This window comes from Gymnoscopelus braueri, assembly GCF_963280865.1.
Source record: "Gymnoscopelus braueri genome assembly, chromosome: 6".
In the NCBI taxonomy this organism is placed as follows: domain Eukaryota; kingdom Metazoa; phylum Chordata; class Actinopteri; order Myctophiformes; family Myctophidae; genus Gymnoscopelus; species Gymnoscopelus braueri.
In genome coordinates this window covers 39,516,853-39,531,852 of record NC_137607.1, presented here as the reverse complement: position 1 = coordinate 39,531,852, position 15,000 = coordinate 39,516,853, and the positions used below count along the sequence as shown (strand labels likewise).

General features: G+C 45.3%; 1 protein-coding gene across 1 annotated transcript in view; it reads right to left on the bottom strand.

Moving 5' to 3' along the window:
- ttll7 (tubulin tyrosine ligase-like family, member 7) overlaps positions 1 to 15,000 on the bottom strand; it is an 86,383-nt gene that overhangs the window by 28,854 nt on the left and 42,529 nt on the right. Inside the window, 5 exon segments of the mRNA XM_080430067.1 lie at positions 1,773 to 1,859; positions 4,834 to 4,969; positions 10,249 to 10,322; positions 12,271 to 12,418; positions 14,465 to 14,559. Coding sequence (XP_080286193.1) covers positions 1,773 to 1,859; positions 4,834 to 4,969; positions 10,249 to 10,322; positions 12,271 to 12,418; positions 14,465 to 14,559 — 540 coding nt within the window.

Genomic DNA, 15,000 nt, shown 5'->3' with positions numbered 1-15,000 from the left:
ACTGTATACTGCTTATAAGCTGCTATTTTTTACTATTTTTGGTAATGTTTGGAAAATTTTACCACTAATGAATTCAGTACTGCTGCACAGATGGAGGGAGAGAATATATTGGAGAGACTGGATTCAGAGATACACACTGGACAGGTGTGTGTGTGTGTGTGTGTGTGTGTGTGTGTGTGTGTGTGTGTGTGTGTGTGTGTGTGTGTGTGTGTAGTGTGTGTAGTGTGTGTAGTGTGTACGTGCGTGTGCGAGGGAGAGGGTGAAGTGAAGATACTGATCGAGACTGAGAGGGATTTGATGTAGAGAAGGAAAGAAAGAGGAAAAGGCCACAGGGTAACAGAGAAGTTAAAAAGAGAGTTAAAAAGAGAGAGAGAGAGAGAGAGTAGAAGAAGGAGGTAAAGAAAGACGGCCGCCAGGCATATTCCCTATCTCTCCCTCCATGGCCCCCCGTTTACCACTTTTCCTTGCTCCCTACCTCTCTCCCTCGCTCACTTTGAACGTTTGTCCGTCGATAACGAAGGACCCTCAGCGCCGCGCTCCCTAATCGCCTGGCTTCCCTCCTCCCCCTCCCCCCGCACGTTTGTACCCTCGTTTTGTTCCTTTTCACCAGATGGCTTCTGAGCGCCAAACCCCCAGGAGTGAATCTATCTGTCAGAGGGAGGGATGGGGCGGGGGGGGGGCACCTCCACTTTTTTACTCTCCATCTCCCTTTTCTCCTCTCTATTTCCATCTCTATCTATCTCCATTCCCTTTTCTTGACACACACACACACACAGTTGCTACCACTCGCTCACATGCACTCTGACAGCATTGGAAATGACGGGGACCGAATTAATTTGGACAACGCTTGATTGTGTGAGAAGGGCTCAGGCCTGCGTCTAAATGCAGCGCTCAACTGCCCTGTCGAGTCCCCTAACCGCACACTTTGACTGTTCCAGAGGCTGAGGGATTGATGCTGATGTGTGAGAGAGGCAGGGAGGGTGAGAGAGAGAGAGAGAGAGAGAGAGAGAGAGAGAGAGAGAGAGAGAGAGAGAGAGAGAGAGAGAGAGAGAGAGAGAGAGAGAGAGAGAGAGAGAGAGAGAGAGAGAGAGAGAGAGAGAGAGCAAGAGCGATGAAGGATGGGGGTATAGGGAGTGAAAGGAGAGGAAGGTGATGGAGGGACTAATGTGCTGTCGTGGGAAATGGAGGGGGCGTATAGGTGTTGTGTGACAGACTTGGGAAGAGAGAGAGAGACATGGGCGGTGGAGAGAGAGAGGACAGAGAGAGAGAGAGAGAGAGAGAGAGAGAGAGAGAGAGAGAGAGAGGGCGAGGGAGAGGGAGAGAGCCTGACAGCTGTCCCCTAAGGGAGTTGGGTCTTTTCTATGGGCCAGCTCTCTTTCAGATTTTCTCCCTCTCCTTAACTCTCCCTCTCCGTCCCTTCTGTATCACGTACTCCCTGGGCATTAGCTCCAGGCATCTCCCCACTACCTGCCTCTCCACCTCTTTTTCTCTCTCCCTCTCTCCTCCTTGACACCCATCCTTCCTTTTTCTTCTTCTTAATTCCCTTGAGGCATTTGGCCTCTTTATCCGTCCACCTTTCTTCTCTCACACACACACGCATGTACACACCAACACGCGCGTGTGCGCGCGCACACGCACACACACACACACACACACACACACACACACACACACACACACACACACACACACACACACTCTCTCTCCCCCCCTCTCTCTTTCTCTCTCTCCCTCTCTCCCACACACACACACACTCTGTCTCTCTCCCCCACCTTGGGGCCTCGTTGCCTGGAGGACTTTCCCATCAATTTCTCATCGTCCAGCTCACACTGCTCCAGCAGATCCAAGATGTCCTCTTCCTGCACAATAGACACATGTACACACACACACACACACACACACACACACACACACACACACACACACACACACACACACACACACACACACACACACACACACACACACACACACACACACACACACACACACACACACACACACACAGTTAAGAGGAAGAGGTAGAGTCAAATGCTAATGATGATAAATACAGTGAGTGATGATTAAAAGGCAGTTTGCTTTTACATCCTCTGGGAATTGTGCTCTGTTTTACAAAACAGAGCACAAACAAATTAAAAAGTTGAAAAAGACAAGGAAACTTTGACATCACACAAGCCCTGGACATCTGTGCCGTATCCCAGGTCCAGAAAAAAAAGGGAAAAAAGACCTTGGCTGAACATGCCTTGCTCCCTGGCAGCGCAGAGTCTGAATTTGGAAAATGCCTGCATTTCGCTTCATAGCCAATATGCTGGAGCGGTGGCCATTTTGGCCGCAGCCGAAATGCAGGGAAAAGGTGATTAAAAGTTGTTTTCTCTGCACTCGGTTGGCGGAGGGGTAAAGTTCCTGCCCAACACGACAGAGACTAGGGGTTTGAATCCTCCGTGGTGCATCCGGCTTGGCCGGGCATTCCGACGAACGCAATTGGCACGAGTTCGATGGTAGGAACGAGGCCGGGCGGGGAGGGGGGGGAACTCTGTTGCTGCACCAGCAACTCTACAGGTTGGTCAGGGCAGGGCATCTGTTCAGCAGGGATAGGAACAAGGTCAGATAGCATGTTCCTCCATGCATTACGTCCTTCCAGTGAAACTCTCACTGTCAGATGAAAAGAAGTGGCTGGTGACTCCATGTGTATCGGATTAGACACATGGTCATACAACTGCTTAAGGGGTGTGTGTGTCTGTGTGTGTGTGTGTGTGTGTGTGTGTGTGTGTGTGTGTGTGTGTGTGTGTGTGTGTGTGTGTGTGTGTGTGTGTGTGTGTGTGTGTGTGTGTGTGTGTGTGTGTGTGTGTGCGGCGCGCTCGCACGCACGCACTTGTTTGTGTAAAAGAACACGTCTGCTTGCCCTGAGCGAGTACTTAAGCGTGGGTGCACATGCGTTATTGTTCGCACATGTTTTGTTTTCGGAATGAAAGCCACTTGCATGCCTCATCTGTCTCCTGTATACAATATGTGTGCGTGTGCGTGCGCATGCAGTGTGTGTGCATGCCAAAGCAGTGCTGGCATGACATGCATGGGCCCCTGATCCTAGGCTGAGCAGCCAGCTAGCCAGGCTAGGAACCAGCCAGCCGACTGGAGGGGAAAGGGGCTTTAACCTCATAAAGACCCCCAAGCCTCATGTACATATGGTACATTTTGGACCATCTTTCCTCCGCTGTCTTTCCTATCTATCCATCTCTCCTTCCCTCTCTCCTGTGTCTCTTTACATTTCTCCATGTTCGATGTGGTTACCGTTAAAACTACACGTGGAAAGACAGAACAAAGCAGTAAATATGCTTTGAGGATACACAGTTGCACTTGTTGTATTTGCATTAAAGCACATATTTGAATCACATTGGTGTGAGACCAACAAAGCAAAGCAACACAAACATACTTGTTTTAAAGTGGTTAAATGTGCTGTTGATACAAACTGCCGTCTATACAGTATGTCATGCATTGTGAGCTTGTAGATTGTCTACTTTCGGTGCACAACACCATCGTACGATGAAGTATAAATCAGGCCTAAGTCCACAATTCCCACCAGAAAATGAAGTCTGCACTCCTTTACTTTCAAGGAAGAAAAGCTACAGTACCACATCATTCTTATTAGCATTCAACTCATCCTCCGCCTCAATGGGTATTTGTGGGCAGCGACTTTGAGCATATTTTTTTGATTGATTTAGGAAACTTTCTTCTTACACAAACTGTGAGAGAATCAATATTAAAACAAAGTCCATCCATGTCCGTCTTCTGCCCTTGTCTCCTGAAGCACTGCGGAGAATGGAAATCCACTTCTCTTTGTCTCAGTGGCTCTACTTTTACCTTCAAAGTTAGCTAGCTGCGTATCTCCCTGGTACCGGAGAGCCCTCATCATTTATGTGCATACAATTCCCTGTACAAACGTGCACATAATCTCAAAGTATGGCCTCAAATCTGTGTGTGTGTGTGTGTGTGTGTGTGTGTGTGTGTGTGTGTGTGTGTGTGTGTGTGTGTGTGTGTGTGTGTGTGTGTGTGTGTGTGTGTGTGTGTGTGTGTGTGTGTGTGTGCGCGTGTTCAAATCAGTGCACATGACACGTTGCTGCAAGTTGTATAAAAAATTCACCCATGGCAAAGCGGGTTAGGAAGTGTGCAAGGTAACTTATCAACTCTGAAAAGCCTCTTTATGAAATAAAAGCAAGCAGAACTGGCGAGTTACATCCACAGAGCCACAAACTTGTGAGAGAAGAGAAAAAAAAAGAAAGAGAGAGGTAGAAAGAAGTTGAGGCGAAGATTAAGAGGAAGGTGCTTAAGCAAGCAGAGAGAAACAAAAATGTGGTCGTGTGGGATTTAGCTTTCTTTTCAAACAACGATAAGTACTTTTGTAGTGAGAGAGAGAGCAGGGGGGGGGGTGTATGGACATTCTGTCAAAAACAGAAAGGCATCCTAACATGTTAAGGAGGAGACACTCTGAATTGTACTTGCGTGCCCCTCTGTCCTGTCTTGAGGACATAATATAAATTAGGTGTGTGTGCGCACACATGCACACTAAATGCTTGTCTGCAGGTGTCTGTTTATGATGTGCGCGGTTATCTACAGTACATGCATGTGTATCTGTGTTTGTAACTTACATGTAATATTCTGTGGTTGTACGTCAGGTTCATGTGGTGCGTGCTTGCAGATAATCTGGTTATTATGCATGCGTGTGCTTTTGTGCACACATATCTGTAAATCTATACACTGTAGGTGCTTATGTAACTATATTGTGCGTGCGTGCGTGCGTGCGTGCGTGCGTGCGTGGAGCTGGTCTCAGGTACGTGCCTTCATTCGTTTCAGAGGATTATTCATTTCCTTTTGAAGTGAGGCGGCTCGCCCAGCGAGGAAGGTCTGAAAGGCAGCAGACAGCAGACTCTCATACTTCTCCAAAAGAAGCTTGTCATCTGGAGGGTAAATACGTCTAGAGAGAGGGGGGATAGAGAGGGAGACAGAAAGAGAGAGGGAGAGAGAGAGGGCAAGAGAGAGAGGAGACAAAGATGGAGACAGAGAGATGAGAGAGGGAGTCAGAGAGACAGAAAAGGGGAGAGACACAGATATGAGAGTGGGAGAGAAAGAGCGGTAAAGAGTGATAGAGAGGTGGGAGAGAGATAAGAGGGAGAGAGACGAGAGGTGGAGATGGAAGAATAGAGAAAGGAGGAGAGGAGGGGTGGTCAGCAAAAGAATGAGGGAGAAGTGGAAATACAAAAGAGGAGAGAGACGGACGATATTGACCGACGAGAAAAGGAGAGCGGGCGAGGGAGATAGGAAATAGAGAAAGATTGGAGGTGTAACAATGACAGAAGAGTGGAGAGAAAAAACAGAAGTGAGGGAGTCATGGAGGAGAGGGAGGAGGAGGAGGAATGGAGTTTTGTCAAAGGTGAGAAGGAAGAGAATGGGAGGGGAGATGAAGGGCAGGTGGTCGTAGAGGAGAGGAGCGACAGAACGAGGAGGGAAAGAGAGAGAGAGACGAGAGAAGTGAGAGTAGTGTGAGGCGCAGAGAGACGATAGAGAAAGGGAAGGGGAGAGAGTCAGAGAAAGGGGAAAGAGGGACAGGGTTAATAGGGAGAAGGGGAAGCGTTCAATTCTGCAGAGCAAAATTCTGAGTGGTTATTTAACTCAGAGTGGAAAAATTTACCTGTAAGACTTTAATTAAACAATGTTGGCTGTGTGTAGAGTAGACTTTAGCAAAAAGCCCCTGGCCACATGTTTCACCGTACTGCTATCCGTCCGTCTTTCCCTCCGTCTTTCTATGCCCTCCAAGTCTAGACCGACAGTGTCCAGTGTTTATCTTCAGCCAGCGGGGATTAGAAAAACGCATAAACGTCCGCTTGGTTATCTCACCCATACATCTGCAAACTAGCCGCAGAGTCATCGCGCCAGCCATCGAATTAAAACAATGACCAGCGCAGAAGGAAAATAAAGTGGTGCGGTACCTCTGGCATCTGCACAGATGTTAGGATGGAGCCACACTCCAAATATGGTGTTAATAGATGGCTGCTGGAGTTAAATAGATGGCTGCTGGAATTAAAACGTCTACTACGAGGTCCAGCCTCCTTTTTAAAAACATACAAAACGGTAAAGCTGGATGTGAAGTCTACCTTTGCACGACATTTCAGGGCGCTGTTTTGCTTGCGGCACAGCTGGTAGATATGTAGATAATCCATAAAACTCAATCGTTTTCAGTGTTCCATTTGGTCGTGCAGCCCTGACTTGTTATAAACCTGATTTATACTTTGTTGTGCAACAGGGTCACGTGCCAATAATAGCCATGCAACACGCTATGAACTTGTAGATCGTCTATTTTCGGCACAAGACACAAGCGGCACAAGTATAAATGAAACATTAGCATGAGATTGTAGTCAGGGCAAGCAGTGTAATATTATGCAAATATGTCTTCATCACACAAAGTCTGCTGTTTTCAACATTTTACAGTTATTATTCTGGATACATGTATTTTATTCAGTATATTGTTGAGAAGATCCCCTTCAACAGGGAAAGAACACAGACATTTCGCACTACTTGATATGTATAAAAAATAACTGTACTATAACTCCGTGAACTTTCCTTAATGTACTTGAACATTACATTACGTGTTGGACTGTCTGAATAAAAAACACAAACAATACCATGTTCTGAAGAGAACTGCAAAATCATTCCAGTTCTTTCCCCCGGCCCCGTTTCTGTACTGATGCCATACTTTTTTCTCTTCTTTTTTTAAGGTACAGCATGTGTTCCAAATACTTTTCTCTCCAAGATATGCTCTGAGAATTCTGGCAAAGGTCTCCCTCCAAATCGGGGAAATACTGAATGTAAAATGTTAAGATGAAAGGCGGGGACAGACCAGCAAGTCCTTTAAAATGTAGTACGTGGTTTATTCACTTTGTTCAAAAGTGAAAGATCAGCTGTTCAATAGGAAGCAGTGACTGCTTGTGGCCTGGCGCTGCATCTCTGCTTTTTGAACATTTGGTCATTGAATCACAAACCCCCACACCACAAGTGTTTCATCTACTATACCAGCACATTTTCCTCCCCCGTTTTCCAGTCAGTGGAGTGCTGAAACCCCATTTACACCTTGCATTAAAATGTGACCTGTATATCTTAATCTGGATAAGGAAAAACGTTAATGCATTAAACATTGAAATCAGAATGCGATCACGTCTGGAGATGGTCTGGCGGCTCACATTGTGAGTCAAAGTTCGCTGGGTGTAAAAACGCGAGGGTGAGATCAGATTGTCATTATCTGGATAAGATATCCAGATACAGATCACATTTTAAGCCAAGGTGTAAATGTGACCTAAGATCCAAACTCCCAAGTATCAGCTTAAAACTCTAACTCACATCCTCTAACACAGTGGTTCTCAACCTTTTCAGACCACGACCCCCCAAAATAAGTGGTGGGGACTGCCCCCCCCCTTTGGGTTGAGAACCAGTGCTCTAACAAATGCACATGCACACACACACACACGCGAGCGCTCGCACACATACACTTCGCATTTTAACGCATCACTCCCTATAATGGTTTGACAGACATTTATTAAATGGTAGGGAAACAACAAGGCTCTGACCTCTGGGTGCTTGTTTTTTCGGCGTCTTTGTAGGTCACGTTTTCACCTAATGGCTGGGTAATGCGTTTATTAAGGGAGCTCTTCTAATGAGGAGCGGCTTGCTAATCAGAAGCCGGCGTTTGAATTCTGAGTGGTCTTTATTAGTTGTGCCCCAGACGGACCCTGGCCTGTCTGAAGACCAGTGGTGTAAAGTAACCAAGTACATTTACTCAAGTACTGTACTTAAGTACAATTTTGAGGTACTTTTACTTTACTGGAGTATTTCCAATTATCAGTACTTTTACTTCTACTCCACTACATCTCAGAGGCAAATATGGTACTTTTACTCCACTACAATTATTTGTTTAGTTACTAGTTACTTTGCAGATATAAATTATTACATTATAAAACATACATTTACCACTTTAGCCCTATTTTATACCATAAAATAGCCGATCTACAAGCTCACAACACGTCGCATCGCGACACGTTGTGAGCTTGTAGATCTGCTATTCTTTTTACTTTTGGTACTTTTTACTTTTGGTACTTTAAGTACATTTTGATACCAATACTTTTGTACTTTTACTCAAGTACATTTTTTATTCCGGACTTTTCCTTGCAACAGAGTAGGCTACTTCTACATTGCAGTATTGATACTGTTACTTAAGTAAACATTTGAGTACTTTTTCCACCACTGCTGGAGACTGTCTGGCTAACTTTCAGAGAGGAAGGGGAAGGAAGTGACAGTCACTTCACATGAGCTCTGATTCAACTTCCGACAGTTAAGCGACAAGTCAAGAGGTCACTTAAGTGAAAGAGAAGCTGGTGAAGCCAGAGTTAATCTCGTCGACTAAAACTATGACAGAAACATTTTTTTATTATTTGATGTATTTGATGTTTGATGATTGGCTTTTGTTTTTTAATAGAGCGGTCCCCTTGAATTGTAAGAAACATCATAATTCATACTCTTATGCAATGATGTTTTCTAATAAAACTTGAACTTGACCAAAAAAATATGCTATGATGACTAAAACCATATGACTAAATATACTGACAATTTCGTCAACAAATAAAAACTAGACTAAAATGTTAGGGAGGGACTAGTGGAGGAGAGATCCAGTAGAACTAAGACTGTAATTTTATGCTTGGTTGCGCGTGGGTGTCGCGGTCCGAAAATAGCTGATCTACAGCTAGCTATTTTCGGCACGCAGCTTAGCATAAATCAGTTATTGCGAGGCCATCATGGTCCGCCAAAATACGATTTAGTCGACTAAATCAACTGTAGATTCAGTTGACGAAAAATCTTATGATATTTAGTCAACTAAAATTAGACTAAAACTAAAGCATTTCAGATGACTAAAATATGACAAAAACTAAATGGCATTTTATTCAAATTTTATTCAAAACTAAAACGACATCAAGATTTGTGTCTCAATTAACACTATATGTGAAGCGAGAGAGAAAGAGAGAGCAGGGGATGAGTAGTTAACCCAAAAGGGCAATAGTGTGCATTAGTGTACACTACGTGTGTGCAAGTATGTACGCGTAAAAGACAGATTGAGAATGCGAGGCAGGAAAGTGTAGAGAATGAGAATGGGTACTTACTGTAGAGCGTGTGGTATGTGTGAGAGTGTGGTGTGTGTGGTGTAGGTATGTAGACTAATAGTGTGTGGGAGAGAACAAAAAGACGGAAAGAGAAACAGATAAGAATGTGTGAGGGACACACGCAGGGGAGGGGGAGCTTGTTTTGAAACACAACAGCTTGTTATCGTATTTTCCCTCTGTGGCCTTGGTATGGGCAGTGTGTTGCAGCTTTAAGCAGGGGTGTATGGAGAAATCAAGAGAATGACTCGGGGAGCGAAGGGAAATTAACAATGAACCAAGGACGGGTGGCGAATCAGGGGCAAGAGTTGCAGAGGCATGCTCCAAGGCCGTTAGCTCAGTCGATGAGGTGACTATTAAAACCCCATGCCCGCCACCAACAGGTCCTTGCTTCTGAAGTACTTAAATTGGAGGAGGGAAGAGACAGTACTTCTGATTGGCCAACAAAAAGGTAGCAATGTTTTGCACATTGAGAAACCTTGCCACTGTGAACTTAGTGTCTCTGTTATCTCTCTCTGTCACAATCTCTCTCTTCCTGTCACAATCTCTGTTTAGCTGTTCAGATCTCTATCTTCCCGTCGCAATCTCTTTACTGTCACCATCTCTCTTGCTGTCGCAAGCTCTCTCTTACCATTCCACTCTCTCTTCCTGTCTCTCTTTTCCTGTTTGCGATCTCTCTTCCGGTCATGATCCCTCTCTTCCTGTTCCAATCTCTGTCTTCCTTTTCTAATCTCTCTCTCTCTCTCTCTCTCTCTCTCTCTCTCTCTCTCTCTCTCTCTCTCTCTCTCTCTCTCTCTCTCTCTCTCTCTCTCTCTCTCTCTCTCTCTCTCTCTCTCTCTCTCTCAGCTATTCTGCCTTGCCTTCTCAAAACTTAAGGCGTTCTGCTTTCCCCTCTTTCTCTGCGGCAGCATTATTTATCCACCCGAGAGCCCTGCGAACTGCGGATGACCCCGTAAATGTAAGCAAAGCCAGCAGTGGTGGGTTAGGGGATTGGGGGGACGGAGAGGGAGGTTCCCGGTGGGAGCGCCCCAACCCGCTCACTCCTCTTCCTTACCTGTAGTTCCCCAGATGTCGCTTTTCATGCTCATCCCTGGAGATCTGCTTGCGGACCTGCGCCAGTCGCTCTTTCTAGAATCGGGGGAAGGAGAGGGTACAAAGGAAAACAAAAAGGACGAGAGGGGAAGTAAAGCTTTCAGCTGAAAGTTACCCTCCAACTCCACCTCTGAATCCCTCCATCCCACCCAAGATGGATGGGATGAAGACAGGTGTATCTTCAATTAGAATGAGAAAATGAGGGTATGAGTAAAAGATTTATTTTCCTTCCATTCAGATTTCATGAAATGAGAAAAGTATCATTATGGAGCTGGTCCTTTTGCCAAAAATCAGTGATATGTGTATTTGTGTGTGTGTATGTGTGTGTGTGTGTGTGTGTGTGTGTGTGTGTGTGTGCGCGTGCCCGTGTGTGCCCGCGTGTGTCTTTGCCGGCCGCTGATGTATGACGTTAAAGGCTAAGCGGGACGTGCCTGCGGCAAACCTCACCCCTGCCGACTTCCAATCCAAATCCTCAACAGCAGTTGGGAGCCACATCTGCTGTGCCCCACTGGCTAACTGGTGGGTGCATCGATATAACATGTTGCATCTAATTGCAACATTCTCGTTTGAAGACCCGGGTTGCATGTCACGCACCTCCCCATCTGCCCCTCACTTTCTGTCTCCCTGTACTCTCCAGTCTTGAATAAAACTATATGAAACAAAGACAATATTTTAAAAGAACAGCACCTTGGCACCATCCATCCCTACCTTCCCTGCTGATTACTGTCAGATTGATCAAAAAACTAATCAAGGAAGGTGGTGGGAGGCGCTAGCATTCCCCCCCCCCCCCCCCCCCCGACCCACCCCCCACGATGTAGGAAGCTCCCAACTAGTGAAAACATGTGCTTGTTTCAGAAAACTTTCACTCATTTGACACAGGATAAGAAAACAGTGGAAAACAAGCTTTATGACTGTCAGTATTTCATTTTGTTTTCCTTTCTGTTTCTCAGCTTTTGTCGTTTCCACCCAGGGGTAGGCTTGTCTGTGCAACAGCAGGCTGGTGTATTGTTTGTTTTGTTGTTTGTTTTGTTGTTTACCTCGTTGCGATGCATTACTCTATAAAATATAGATGTTTCACGTTTCAGTAAGAACAGCGCCTGGGAGAGTTGGAGATTTGATATTTGGCTGTTTTCTTTTTGTACAAAACTAAAGATCATGTTGATCTCTGATGAGTGTCATGTGCTCTATGTTGGAGCGGCAGAATACTGACGAGTAGACATGTATGTGAGATTATGAGTGGAGGTTTGCCAATCAGAATCCCTCTGGAAAAGTCTTGGAGTGGCAGAATTTAATCAGTAATACTTTTTCATATCGTTGCTGTCGGGCAAAAACCTTGTATCTCCATATTTCAACTTTTTTACGTTTTCTCGTAAATTAATGCCCTACTTCATCATACAAGAGTGTCACACAAACGTCTATTTTAACTATTTTAAATCGTTAATAAAAATAAATAATAATAATAATAATAAAAAAGGAACGGTTCTGGACATACAAGGTTTCCACCCCACAGTAACGATATGGTGGTTAAACCACCCTGACACTCCATTGGTAGTGACAGTATAGGTCTGTGTTTGCACTTGGCAGCTTCCATATATAAAAAAAATGTTCCCCAGGTAATCAAAGCTTTAAAACAATATATTGTCGATGTCAGGCGGAAACCTTGTATGTCCAAAACCGTGAATTTTCGGGAAATGGAAAAATCACCTCTGTTCTAATGGATCCAAAGTAGTTATTTAGTCTCAAGCTCTAGTTAATACTTTTTTGGGCATGGCATTATACATTTTCACCCACCAAAATTTTTTATTTTTTTCTTAGTTACTTTTGCATGACTTCATCATACAGCAAAGTATAGAATAGGGCATTAATTGACCAAAAAACATGGAGATACAAGATTTCTGTCCAATGACAGCAATATTTATTGATGCATTTATTTGTATTATTTGTATTATTATTTATTTATTTATTTGTATTTCTTGTGGCGTACCAGTTCTTCTCTCCTCCGTTCCAGTGTGTGTCGCTGTTTGTCCTTGTCTGAGGAGGCGGCGGACAGCTTCTTCATGGAGCCGTGTCCATAGAGACGTCTCTGAGCCTCCGCCTTCTGCTGAGCCAGGTTACGCTTCTTATCGCTGGCCCTGAAACACACACACACACACACACCACACACACACACACACAAAACACCCACCGACACGGAGATAAGAGATACAGTCAAAACACACAAACACACAACAAAAACGCACAACGCTTGAGATTAATGGGACTAGTCTGTCTAATTTGGAACGAGCCGGCCGTCGCGGTCTGGAGAAGGAGCAATTCATTTGAGCCAATCGCTGGCCCTTTAAATTGGATATTGAGTGCTGTTGGGGGACCGAGGTTTGTCAATGTCCATAGCCGGCCGGGTCGGAATTGATCCCCCGGTGATACAGTTTGTGTTCAAAGCGCCGCTGAGCCTTCACCCCCCCACGCCACCAGCCCCTCCCTTTAGGGAAGCAAAACCCATTACTATATATGGAGAAAGCGAGTGAGGTAGAACAAAACCCTCATTCAGTTCACTACGAACATAGGCAGTTTGTCCAGTGGAAAGAACTCACCCGTCACTGTTTCAAGTGACGGGGGTGTGAGCGTAAGATTTATTTGCCAGGATGGAAGAATCAAATCTTCCCTTTTAATCTCTGGGAACAACAGCAAACATTAGCGGCTAAACAAATCATTCCAATGTTTGCACTGAACGAAGCCAGGCGGGAGTTTGACTGAGTCTTTGCATAGACCATGAACTAACTCCATAGCGGCGCATGCATTTGATTCTGATTCTGATTGTCTGTGTGTGTGTGTGTGTGTGTGTGTGTGTGTGTGTGTGTGTGTGTGTGTGTGTGTGTGTGTGTGCGTGTGCGTGTGTGTGTGCGTGTGATTAGCAACAAAGTGGCTATATTTAGACGGGAGAGAGGACAGGCACAGGGAAAGGGTGAGAGAGTAGAAATGGAGTGGTGGCGAGAAAGAGACCAGAGGTCGGGTCTAAGATGATCAATCAGTGAACAGACTCACAGTAGCCAGTGGGGACACCACAGCGTGCACACACACAAGCATGCACATATGCCCACAAACTCATACACAAACACACTGTACTTACAAGTCTATATACAGTAAATAATACATGTGTAACACACACACACACACACACACACACACACACACACACACACACACACACACACACACACACACACACACACACACACACACACACACACACACACACACACCAAGCATCAAACATAAACTCATAATACACATAATAAACAGATGCAAACAAATTCCACATACATGTACTGGACGATATTAAGAATGACAAATACACAGATCACATTCACCAAACAATGCCAGCATCAAACATGCAAGCAGAAAAAATAGCATAAGCTCCAGTCCGCCCCCCCCCCCCCCCCCACACACACACACACACACACACACATTCACGCGCATGCTCTCGGCATGCCCGAGTGAAGTCTGCACAAAGAGCACAATGGAGAGGCTGAGCTTTGTATCTTGGCCTTTTCAATGCTGAACAACCCCCGCAGCAAAGCTAGCTCACACGTTTACAAGGACGGCGGGTTTTTGTCCACAGCCCAAGCCTGGTAAACAAACGCCCAGGCATCTCCACTGACATCGGTCTGAGAACTAAGACAAGAATGGCTGAACACAGCTGCATACATACATGAATGTATGAAAGAAATAAGCAAGTTTTCAGGGTTGCTAAAATTTAAAACGAATAAATAAATACGCATTAAAATAAAAATATTATTAATTATAAAAAGCCCGGAGTTTGAGATGCGACTGATATCGATCGACCTGACACCTTTAAACATTTAGAACGTTGTAAAAAAATAAAGTTTGGACGCAACTTTTGGACTGGCTCTTCGCTTGAAGTAATGGGCCTCTGGGGGAAATTCCCATCTGTGTGAGTATGTACACATATGTATTATGTATAGGTATGCTTCTGTGTGTCTGTGTGTGAGTGTGTGTGTGTGTGTGTGTGTGTGTGTGTGTGTGTGTGTGTGTGTGTGTGTGTGTGTGTGTGTGTGTGTGTGTGTGTGTGTGTGTGTGTGTGTGTGTGCGTGCGTGCGTGCGTGCGTGCGTGCGTGCGTGCGTGCGTGCGTGCGTGCGTGCGTGCTCGTGTATGTTACCTAATGTTGAGCAGTTTGAGGGCGTTGAGAAGCACCCCCTTCTTCACGTCGTAATCTATCTTCTGATCAGTCCCAAAGCTTGGAGCTCGATTGATCTGCCAGAGACGAGAGCAGAGAGTAACAACAAAGAAGTCCTGTACAATTTGAAGGGCAGATGTAGGTCAAACACAAGGGGAAACCGAGAAGAAAAAAGAGGAGAGATGTTTTTCAATAAAGATGATAGAGATAGGAGGGAGGAGGAGGTGCAGAGTGAGTGTTTTGTTTCCCATTGAACGACAGCTCAAGACACTTAGCCTTTGCCAGGGCATAAATACTGTCTGGCGAACATGTGCATATGCTTGTGTGCCCGCATGTGCGAGGGCATACTCCATATGTGCATATAGTTTGTGTGCGAGTGTGTCACCAGAGAACTGACCCTGTCCATCTAAGTCAAACACAGCGGGGGGGTGTAGAACTCTCTAACTTACTTCTGACCCCTCCCTCGGCACTTTGGACACCCTGTGCGGCACCAGCACACAGGGTGTGTGCCAGCCCAC